Raw genomic sequence first — 12,080 nt, forward strand, 5'->3', positions numbered from 1 at the left:
TTTTGCTTTTTCAACAGAACAAGAGGAGTGGAAGGCGGCACATAGAGAAATGGTTTAACCGATTAAATGTCCCCCCGGACTAAAAAGGATGTATTCCCTTCAATGTTAAGCATAATGCTGTGGGGATGGAATATTGTTAGACAAGTTAAATTACATCACACAGTCTTTAAAGCAGCACATTTACATTAAAAATGGGAGTCATGTCATTGTCTACACTGACTATGTAGGCATTCAGCACTCCAAAGTGTCTGAAAACCCAAACTGCAGAAGATTTTTGGGAGTTATTTCCCTTCTACGTGGGTTAAAGTGAACAAATTCTCATGAGCTAGTGTTGGTGTCACCTTGACAAAGACACCTAACTGCAGATTGTCCCAGTGACCACGCCTCTGAGACTGAATGGACTGTGTTTGTGAGTAAAAGGAAGACTGATCTTAAAAAGAAGTGCAGATGAGCTCAAGCACTCGAGTGCTGTTAAATATTGCACTTTGAAAGAGGGCGATGCAACATAGAGGTTAAACACCAAAGGGACAAGGAGTGATTGTACCAACAGCCCGCTGAGTATGAGGCAGAAAGACGGAGAGATAGGCTGACACAGCAAGGTTATAGTGCAGGAGTGGATTTGGTGAGGAGTATCTATCACAGCAGCAACCGGTGCTGAGGCAATCGGAAGGATTTCTGTTACTCTGCATCACTTCCCATGGAGGTTGCTGAGCTCCATGTCGTCCTTGCGGCGTTTTTGCTGAGTGAAAAGGGAGCTAAATGGGTAGAGTTTGGCTTTGGCTGGGTAGCGCTGGCCAGCAATGTCTACCTCATAGTCCCCACGGTTGATGAAGTCCGGGGTGATGGGTGTGGGGAGCCCCTCTGGACTTGGTGGTGGAGATACAAAGCCAAGGCAGACATGGCGCTCCAGGGTGTAACTGTAGGCACTGCTTGTGGTCGTCCCAGCCAGCTGACCATTACAGTAGATGGGCTCCCCCCACCATGGCCACAGGTCCAGCTCAGTGTCATGATCCTCCAGAACCAGCATGACAAACCGTCGAAACACGCCATCATGGCGCTGCTGCAACAACGCCTCACGACCAAGGAAGTCTGTGTCCTGATGGTGACAGCAAGACAAAACAGGAGGGTGGCAGGAACACGAAGAGTGTGACATTAAGGAGTGTGGGAAGATGACAGATTTTTTTTTTAGCATATTCACACATGACACAACTGTCAGGGTGAAAACCACAACAACAGGGAACCACAGCTTCTTAATAGACCCTCTGCACAGCTGCCATTTTGACAGGTCACAGTAGGTGTAAATAATCAAATTAATGATGGCCAAGTTCAATTATACTTTCTCAGGATCAGGGAGCATGCTGGCTCACTGTCATATTGTCCTGACTTACATAAACTGAACAGAGCCACCAAAACACCTGTGTTTTCCCCGCAATAACAATAAATGGCTGCTGTGTAAAGGCCCCATTTCACACATTTCCTCAATAACACATGATGGATGCTTGCAGCAGAGAGCAAACCTCATGTTCCACTGGTCTCGGGCCACCTGTTGTGCCTGCAGGTACAGTCTGATGACATTCTCCTTTTAGCAGGTGGCATAAATCTTGCTTGGCTCTTTTCTCATCTTCTTAAAGTAAAACTAAAAGGTTCTAAAACAGCTTAACCGAGAACATGAGGTAATAGGCTGAAATAACAGCCTGACAGTACTGATGCTATTGTTAAATCTCCTCTTTACCAAAATCACCTTAACAGTGAAGTGCTGAGTGAAAAACATAAATGCCAAAGGGAAATGTTTTTTTGAGCAAAAACAAGAAGTGCCTTAAGCTTAGACTAGTTTGTCATACAATTGGTATAGCGGAATGAGCTGATATTTATGAGCCGTCTACGACAGAAAATGCAGTGTAAGGTAACGCTCCCATCCCCTCTGTGAAGGGTGTGAGCAGTCAGTCAGCTGTGTGTGATGAAATTACTTCACGGGATCTACGGGAGCATCATCCATCATCTTTTGCGAAAAAAATCCCTCAAGGTAATGCTGTCTTTAAATGTTAAATGTTTGTGACAAGTTATGAGGGTCAGCAGATCTTTACAGAGTAGAGAGATGTGTGTAAAGTAAACACATACTTGACACATTCTCTCTCTCCTTTTGTGTGCGTTAACATTAAGATAACAGAATCACTATTATAGCATTATTCAATGTTATTCTTAGTTGTAGTAGAATTAAATATATTCAAACCATGTATTACATCGTACCATGAGGTTACCATACTTTAGATTCTGACAGTATGATAACCTTAACCGAAAAAATATCAGAATTGTTTCACTGACCCATGCCCACATGGTTTTATATCGAGCATGATTTCATGATGTGGTTACAGATGAACTGGCAACACACCTGGTCAAACTTCACCCTGAACTCTCGTCCACACTCCAGTGGGGTGGTGAAGGTGTCAAGGTCCTGACCCCAGAAGGCAAAGAACTTCTCTATGCGTAGGCTGCGCAGCGCGTAGTATCCTGCATTACGAATTCCATACTTCTGACCCACTGACATCACTTCATTGTACACGTGCAGTGCATACTGTAGACAAAAAAACTGATGTTAGCTTGCAAACAATCCTGTGGATTGGTAAACAGATAACGTTTGAGAGAGAGTGTGTGTGTGTGTGTCTGTTGGGTTGCACCTCAATGGGAATGTAGAGCATGAAGCCCGGCTCCCCAGTGTGAGTCATGCTCATCACTCTGATCCCGTTAGCATAGCCCACGCTCATCTCCTGTAAACACGCATGCACACATGGTCAGTGAGAACCCCTGTCAATGTCAGAATAACCAGGCATTACCATCATAATGTATTGCTTGAGTAACATGTCTGTCTCCTACCTTACAGAACATGGACGGGAAGTGATCGGGTGTCATGGAAACATATGACAGCTCAGCCAAAACATCCATAGCACGGGGGCCAATAAGATTTAAAGCTGAAGATGAGAAAAAATAAGCTCAGTCCAGATCAGACCCATGTAAACCAGTTGTTATTAATATATGAAGTCATGATTAAGTGGGTTTAATAGATATCCTCAAGTTGCAAAGATAGTGTAGTGTATAAAAGTCAGGAAAAGGAGTAGACTAAGTAGACTAACTACAATTACGACTGGCGTCAATTAGAATAACTGTAATTTGAATCATTAAACTATGGACAAACCGTACAATGAGTCCATATGTTAACATTTCAGACAGTTAATCTCTAAACATGCTAGTTATATATTTAAACATAATTAACCTCCCACCTGGTCCCAATTACAATCAGGTGCAGAACTACACAATGGCGACGTGCACTTACCTGTATACTTCCAGCTAACATCCTCTAGGTGGAGCTTTGGGTCACAAGGCATGTGTTTCTTTATCCAGTGCCAACAGTGGACCTGCTGGTCTGTTGGAGAGATGATGAAGTAGCTGCACAAGAGAAAAGAACAATCTAACTTAATTTGAATGGTGAGTTAAAGCCACAGGCCATATAGTGTTATTCTCAAAGTCTAGTAGACCTGTTCTTGCTAATGCGGACCACACTGCAGTCATTCTCATAACCTCCTCTCTCATTCAACATGCCGGTGTGGACAATGTGTCCAACGGGGACGTCCAGGTCATTGGCGCACAGGTGTTGCAGCAGCTCAAGAGCCTGGTCTCCTGTTGACTGTGACATCAGGAGAGACAAAAGAGTTTGACTAGGAAAACACATGCTGACATCAATGACATGACTGAGTGTGATCAGAAGTGATATGAACAGCCTATATGACCCTATCCAGATCTTGTATTACATTCATCCTGAGTGAACCAATCTGTCGTGAGGTGCCACTCCATTCACAAGCCCTGTTTCATGTCACAGCAGTGTAGTGCTTTGTTATACTCAGCTCCTTCTCCTACCCTCTTTTCTCTCTCTCTCTCTCTTCCAGTCACTTACACACACACATTGACAGCATACACATCTGTACATGCAGTATTTTGTTCTTGCCAACAGACATGACATCACTGAATATGGGGCAGGAAAAAGCCAGGTCCAATTTGATCATGTGGTCACGTGTGGATCCATCCAGGATGCATGTCAATGTGATTGGATTTCTCAGGATGGACATTAATACAAGGTCTGAATGTATGTGGTCCTTCAGGTCAGTCATCAACAGTGCATCATGACTCACAGTCAGTTCAAACTTGGTGAAGGAGGACATGTCAATGACACACACAGCCTCTTTGCAGCATTTCACTTCTGCTCCAACAATGTCAAACCAGTCTGGTTTGTAAAAGGTCTTACTCTGGTCCAGAGACAGCAGATCTACAAACACACACGCATACAGCATTTAATCTGGGTATGCTTTAAGGATATACAGTTCATTGTGTGTTGATTCCCCACTAACTTCCTAAGACCAAAACAATGTTTTAGGGAAATCATATGCTTGATAAAAGCCATAAAAGCCCTAAATATTTCACAGTGTATGATATTAACATTTCTATAACTATTATTTATGTAAGATCATTATCAACTTATCAGCATGTGTCTTGATCTAAAGTATGTATTGAGGTTATGTATTACAAGGAAATTAGCAGTAACATCCTTCAAATATCATCCACCCGAACATCCTTCACATTGTGAAGGATCCCTAGCAGAATCTACAATATAGTTACTGGGGTCGTGTCAACTCTATCGGTAGCAAAGCCTTGATTTTTCAGGCACATTCAAAACTTGAGGATGTAGGTTGCAGCATTGCTTTTCAATAATATTTACCTTTCCCATGAGGAATAAAGTATTTCGGCCTTTCAAAGCCATGTTTCTCCATCCAACGTGCTCCCTGGGTATCCAGGCGGTCATACAGAGGGCTGGTCCTGAGTTGACGTCCAGTCTGAAAGTCCCAGCGAGGAACCTTCAGTTCATACATCAAAGCTGAACGCACACGCACACGCACGCGCACACACACACACACACACACACACACACACACACAGTCCAGTCCTGGTATTTAGTTGAGTGCAAATATTTCAAAATAAAATAAATGGAATGGATTCTGGGAGAAGAGACACTAGGGTGCTTTCATTTACACACAGAAAGAGAAAGTGATGTGTTTATGACACATCCAACAGATGCAGACTTTGAAACTGTGGTCAGATATAATTGTTAATGTCTATTTTGCTGTGAACTATGCACACCTAGCAGATAAAATACGGGAGAGCTCTTATTCTGACAAATAGCAGCAGGTCAGGTTTGTCTGACAGAGGCAGTGAGGCTGCTCTAATATTTATCATGTGTGCCTGAATGAAAATAAAACCGTACTACGCACACATATCCAAAGGCCTAATCATACTAAGAGCAAAGGTGAACAAAATAATATACATTCATACAATTTTTAGCCTTGTTAAGGTATACAAAATCAGTATGCACAGTATCAGTAATCAATATTATTAAGCACATGTTTGCCCTCACAGACACATGCGGGGTTTCAGCTACAACATACATCATTGCAAAACTCCCTGTTCCATTGTGTTATTGTATAACAACTTTCATCATCTATCTACTCTGATGGTTAAATAACTGATAACTATCAAAGTTAATCACTGAATTCTCCACATAGATGCTTTAAGTCTGATGTCTTTACTCCCTGGTCTGATGGCTGAAATGGTAGTTTTATTCATGGTATATTGCTTTTATTACTTTTTCCCATTTCCATGACCTTTGATGCATCAATAACAGATTTTGCTACTAAGACTCAAGAGAACCTTCAGAGTGTTACTTTAAAATTATTTTTCACTCACTCAAAACAGGGGCAATATTTATATTTCCCTAATTAATTCAATAATTGAGCACAAAAAAAGTGTTTACTACTCACGCATGACTTCCATTACTCTATGTCTCAGGAAGGTTCGGCTGCTCTGCAGGTTACCAAACCGTTTGATGTCCAGTGGCCAGACGTTAGCCGTGGGGTAACCATAGGTCATCCACTCTGCCAGATACCTTAAAACACAGTCACACAAACAAACCACTTGTGTGTGCAATCAAACCAAAGCATTTCCACATCCTGATGATAAAGAATTATTTCCATGAGTAACAGATTTAAGACTCATGCTTAAGTAATACATTTAGGTGTAAAATAAAGTGCACCTTAGCCTTTAAAAATATTTAGTTATGTTGAGCAACATATGATGTTCTCTGAAAAATACACTTGACCCATTCTTACTTGCCAGCTCCTCCAGCGAAAGCCAAACCAGAGGAGTTCATCCCTGCCAGTACAAAGTAGCCAGAGATGCCCTGCGTCTCCCCCATCAGACAGCGCATATCAGGGGTGAAGGACTCTGGACAGTTGACCAGCTGAAAGATCTCAGCTGACTCTAGAGTAGGCATTCTCCTCAGCAGAGAATTGAGCATTGGCTCTGGAGTCAGAAAACAGTAGCGTTAATACGCATTTTCTTTTTAAATACTGAATAAATCAAATGTATTACATTTTCAATCAACACACACTGAATAATGTCACAACAAATGTCATGGAAAAAAAGCAACTATGTCAACATTAGTGTCTGTCACCATAGTTCTAAACATCAGAGGCATGATTCCCATTGACCACACTGCACGCAATATATATATATACATATATGTGTATGTATATATATATATATGTATATATATATATATATATATATATATATATATATATATATATATATATATATATATATATATATATATATATATATATATATATATATATATATATATATATATATATATATATATATATATATATGTGTGTGTATATATATATACATATATATATATACACATACCCAACCACCTGCTGCACAACAGGAAGTGAAACCTTTTCCCACATTGTGCCATAAACACACCAGCAGTTTCCTACATGGCAGCCAACCCAGTTACGACAACCTCAAGGGCAGGGCTTATAGAAGCTACACTGTGCAGTTCCTCATTTCAATTTAAATTTTTTTCTCAGATTGAATCACATCCTTGAAAATCAATAAAAAAAAGGGACATTTTATAAGAAAAATACTACATGCAAAAAATATGTAATTGAATAATTAACTGAAGAAAGACACATGACAGGTTAGACTTTATGTGTATGTAGTTCAAGGTTCGTTGGTGATTTACTGCTGTCTTTAAACGAACCCTGTCAAATGAGTGGAGGATCTCAGATTACTGGAAAAAGGCCAAGGCCAAACAACAGGTGTGTGTTTAGGACTTTGTTTACAGTCAAATTAACGGCATGAAAAAACATTCAGAAGACATTTAAAAACACTGGTCACACAAGATGTATGAATCGATTATTTTTCTTTTATAAACAATAGAACGTTATCAATGTATTAATAAATTATATAGCAATACGGCCTTGCCATATTATATATACTATAGATGTTAGCTGTTACTTACTATGTTACTTAATTATAAAATGAATTATGATATAAGCATAAGAACAGTATAATTTACACTCCCTCTCTATCTGATTTACCAAAGTGGTCCCAGTCCTCCTGCATGTTCTGGATCTCCAGCTGGTTACGGCCCTCAGTGAAGATAGGTTTGGGGTTCTTCTCAAAGCCCCCAGACAGAATTCCGCCCTGCCATGGCCGTGCATATATCCTGCCATCCATATCAATCACCACTAGAGACAAGACACAACCCAGTCAGATCATCTACACAGGGAACATTTGTTGCAAACACACAACCCCATAACATTGACATCAGCACGCAGGATAACTCTATATATCCTGCATCATTATGTCTGGTGAAAGTAAATATTAAGTACAGTCAGCTATAAAGATCTGTTTATATGAGCAAACGGTGCTGCAATGACTTATGCGTCACATATCAGATTTCGCACTATGTCAATTAATGCCTATGGGTTTCATTTTTTAAAAGTTGAGCAATTGTTTCAGTATTGTATGGCACTTTACATTTTTCTCTATTTTTTTAATCAGACATAACAGGGGAAGTGACTGGAATTTAAAGATACATGTATTAATGTGCATGCTGCAAGGACAGGTATATTTTCCTGTAAGTTTGATGTGCAAGACCTGGTGTGGTCCCTGGTAGTGGCTCCTGCAGAGGTTTTGTGAGTAGGTAGAAGTGTTCACAGCCGTGAAGAGGAACAGACACCTTCAATTCACTAGCCTGGCCCAACTCATAGGCCCACTGGAACAGAGACAGACCAAACAAACATGTCAAGGTAACTTCAGAAACAAAGATTTACACTGGCATAACGAACTGTTGTTGACTTGAATTTCACAGATACAATGCAACAATTACTTGTCCAGCACAGTTGACAAAGTATTCACACGCAATTGAGCCCCTGTCAGTCTCCACTGCCATCACATGACCCTTCTCCACCAGAACCTGCTGAACACTTGTCCGATCGAGGATTTGAACCCCTGAAAAGACAATGAGAGGTATGAGTGGGCAATGGGCAGAAGAAGGAAGAATGGAAGTAGATGATAAAAGGAGGTCAAGCAAAGGGAGACACACAGCACCGCTGATTAAACATTTTCTAAAGTAGTCCATTATTGGTTGTTCAGTGTTCAGAGTTACCTTGTCCAGCAGAAGCCACAGCCAAAGCATGATTAACTTCAGGTGGAGACACCACAGCATCTGAAGGGAGGTGGAGTGCCCCTACCAAGTCATGGATATTGACAAGAGGGTGTAGTTTTGCTATCTCTTTAGGTTTAATGATGTTACAACTGATCCCCATGACCCTGAGAAGAGAGTATAGAAAATACAGACCAAGGCTTAATATTAAGATGGATTTCCAGTAGAAGTGAAACAGCAGCATAACAATCCTTCACAAAACAAGCAACAAGAAAGTGATAATTTTGCTTTTTGATGTGAAGAAAGCTAAGCATCCAGTTAAGTAGAAGACAAAGATGTAGGACTGGTGTAATCTTTCTATGTTAGAGCAACATATTGCCATCAGGTAAAATGTTTCTGTAATGAAGTAGCCAAGTCAGACTCAAGGAGTCAAGACCTCAATTTTATATTCTTTCAAAGAAATTGGGCCACGTGGGAGAAAAAGGTCTGTGTTCCTCTTTGCAAAGCTACCTCATTCATATGAACTTAACCATTTATCCATTTGATAATCATAAAAGGCTCTAATGTCTTACTTTAGTCGGGATGCCAGGCGTTTCAGAGAGATGAAGCGATCCTGATTTTGTGCGAGACATAAAGACCCTGTCTTCACATAGCCTGACACACAAACACACACATACCAAAACCAAAATGATGTAGGTTTCACAATATTCAAGGTTATTCCACAGTCAAATACAAAACAAAGTGAAAACAACTGCTTTCAAACTCAAAGCTGTACAGCTATTATCAATGTAGCATTGGAAAGAGCAATAACAATACATTCTTGTAAGTATGACTACACTTAAATACCATGCAATGAATATGGAGTATTTGCTTAAAAAATATGTAGCAGACCTGTTTTGATCCCCGTCTCCTCCTCCAGCTGCTGGTAAAGACTAATGGAGTAGTTGGCCATTTGACATTCAATGGAAATGGGCTTTGCCACACTGACAATCCCAGCACAGAGCCTAGTTGTTCCAGCACCAAGTCTGTCAACGGAACAGAAAATATAGCAGATATACATATTAGCAGAATACAGCTAAACTGACAACTTTTTGGTGATTCTACAGTGCTTCATATTTTAGAAACTGAATTTATTCCTCCAAAGAGTAGGAACCGCTGAGCTACCACCTCTTACATGTCGCACACTCAAAATACATTATGACATAATATCTTACCTGCCCTGTTCCAGGAGCACTATGTCAGTCCAGCCTAGTTTGGCCAGGTGATAAGCTACTGATGTTCCCACAATGCCCCCTCCACAGATAACCACCCGGGCCTGGCTGGGCAGTGGGAGCAGCTGGGAGTCTCCGTTGACAGTCATGCAAGTGGGAGATGTCCAGAGGCTCCTGCCTGCCGGTCTGTAGCCCATGTGGGGAAGCAGCAGCCGGGGGAGCAGGACAGGGGACAGAGCCCTGGAGCTCCGCACACAGCTGCCCATAGCTGTGCTTTCTGCACACACACACACACACAAACTGATCACGTAGTCAGACTAAAAGCTGAAACAAGTAATTATTTATTTTTTTATAATATAATTAATCAATTATTTATATATACATATTTGTGTTTAAAAATATTGAAATTATATTTCAAAAAACACCTTCATAATACAAGGTTATTATAACTGTCACTATTCGAAATGTCACAAGCTAAGCTTGATGAGGACAAATTCATTTAGTAGTTGGTATTAGTCTGGGGGGGGGGGGCAATGATTTCTACCAATCAGGTTGTTGTATGAATAACTAGACCTGGTTGACAATACATACACAAACACTTTGAGTTGGGGAAGGCAGGGGCCTGGGAAGCCTTCAAGGTTGACTTGCTTTTGGTCGTTCAGCTGTCACAGGGATCTTTCAAACTGATATTAGCACCCTATCATGACTGCAATTACACCTTAGCAGTACACGTAGTTACAGCATGCGGTACATTGGATTACTATTGTGCTTTAGCTTAAAGGGTAAATACAGTGTCCCTCTTCTAGATTATTAAACTTTTGATACCTTTTTCTGACGTTTCTTTTAGCTCACTGAGTTACAGTTAGCATGATAGTCACTAGCAAGCGCAGCTTCGGCTAACGAAAAGCTAACCAAAGCAACACCACTGGCTACTGTGTTAGCCTCGTTGAGAGACTTTATTAAATTGTTTATGGCGACAGAAACTCACGGAAACAGCCAATTCCAGACGCAGTGATATCTTACTGAGTGACAGAACTGAAACCAGGGGGTGGTGGTGTCGTACAACACAAATTCTTGTTTGGGTGCAGCTCCCGGCACACAAGTCAAGCTGACAAAAAACAAGAGGGACTTAGTTCCGGTTAAAACTTTCAAAATAAAATCATACAATCGCCGGCATATCGGTGCGCTTAGGCATATTATAATTGTTGTTGTTGTTGTTGTAACGCAATTTCGTGGAAAAAGTATTATTATATGTCCTTTTATTTATAGTCTCTGTTTTTAAAATTGTATTGGGCTGATTCCATCATTTCTAAATCTGCTCAGCCATACACTGCCATCTGCTGTTCAACTCTGGAAGTGATAAAAACCCACAAACGTTATTTTTAAACACACTGTTTGTGGCTTCCACAATGCTCTCATTTATTGACTTGACTGTAAACAGGTGAGGACATGTTTGATGGTTTAACACATGAAAACAGCCTCCGTGGAAAAAGTGATGAAATACTCAGTAAATATATATGGTACAGTGCTTAACACATGTATTAAACCACCAGCCAAAGCCACAGCTGCCCTAAATTAACAGCATTAGTAATTATCAAAGTATTTCTTCGATGTTTCTGTAATGGTTAATACACCAGTATGAATTTTAATTATTTGTCAAATAAATAACATCGCACTTATGACTAGCACTTCATAGTTTGTTCTACTTGAAGCTCTAACTTACTTCTAGCTCTTATTTGTACCCAAATGTTTAAATGCACTTTTGTAAGTCGCTTTGGATAAAAGCGTCTGCTAAATGACATGTAATGTAATGTAATGTAACAATAACGTTTTTTAGTTTTAAACAAGTTTTTGAAAGATTTCTGAAACATGTACAGTATGTCTTGTAGGTTGTCTAATAAATGTATTAAGCACTGTATGTGCAAATATTCACAGACTTCCCGGTATGTGTACAGTAGTGTCCACCAAGGGGCGCCAAAAGCCTGTTTGTAATGGAAGAAGTCTGCATAGTTGTTGTTGTGGCATGTTAGTGCAACACTGAGTGATAGACTGCTTCCTTGCATCAATACAGTACTTACCAAAGGAAGAAATACAACAATACAATACATGTTCTCGGGAGTAATTATTGTGAGTGCTTTTTCATGAATGAAGCCTCTAAACACTCCAGAACATGCTTGCATGGATGATGTCTTTCTCTATTGTGGACTAGGCATTTCTGATCTATTTGATTTTTATTTAATTAGCAGTTTCTTTTAAATTAAATACATGTCTGTGTTTATCAAAATAATAAAGTGTCACCCTTTAAG

At 40.2% G+C, this 12,080-nt stretch overlaps 1 protein-coding gene across 3 annotated transcripts; it reads right to left on the minus strand.

Annotated features, from left to right (window-relative positions):
• Positions 1-10,877, minus strand: pdpr (pyruvate dehydrogenase phosphatase regulatory subunit). Of its 3 annotated transcripts, none has more exons than XM_044030219.1 (18): positions 10,798-10,877; positions 9,778-10,051; positions 9,455-9,588; positions 9,136-9,217; positions 8,567-8,730; positions 8,288-8,409; positions 8,056-8,173; positions 7,494-7,643; positions 6,210-6,402; positions 5,862-5,986; positions 4,766-4,921; positions 4,182-4,315; positions 3,531-3,679; positions 3,329-3,441; positions 2,872-2,966; positions 2,676-2,765; positions 2,390-2,572; positions 1-1,096 (listed from the first exon to the last, which is right to left on the minus strand). In XM_044030219.1, the coding sequence occupies exons 2-18, from the start codon at positions 10,038-10,040 to the stop codon at positions 689-691; spliced, it is 2,679 nt and encodes an 892-aa protein (XP_043886154.1). In that variant the 5' UTR covers positions 10,041-10,051; positions 10,798-10,877; the 3' UTR covers positions 1-688. The 3 variants fall into 3 exon arrangements, with proteins under 3 accessions (XP_043886154.1, XP_043886152.1, XP_043886153.1); XM_044030217.1 differs by having other exon boundaries at positions 10,763-10,877; XM_044030218.1 differs by lacking the exon at positions 10,798-10,877 and adding an exon at positions 10,366-10,740.
• Between the last annotated feature and the right edge of the window lie 1,203 nt (positions 10,878-12,080).

Source organism: Solea senegalensis, linkage group LG7 (genome assembly GCF_019176455.1).
Source record: "Solea senegalensis isolate Sse05_10M linkage group LG7, IFAPA_SoseM_1, whole genome shotgun sequence".
In the NCBI taxonomy this organism is placed as follows: Eukaryota; Metazoa; Chordata; class Actinopteri; order Pleuronectiformes; family Soleidae; genus Solea; species Solea senegalensis.

What these genes read in the sequence shown, in the direction of transcription:
- pdpr (XM_044030219.1), bottom strand. Translation starts at nt 10,040, where the DNA reads ATGGGCAGCTGTGTGCGGAGCTCCAGGGCTCTGTCCCCTGTCCTGCTC. An exon ending in TGCTCTACATTCCCATTGAG is followed by an intron (nt 2,573 to 2,675) that starts GTGCAACCCAAC and finishes TTTTGTCTACAG; the next exon opens with TATGCACTGCACGTGTACAA. An exon ending in TCAGGGTGAAGTTTGACCAG is followed by an intron (nt 1,097 to 2,389) that starts GTGTGTTGCCAG and finishes TGTCACCATCAG; the next exon opens with GACACAGACTTCCTTGGTCG.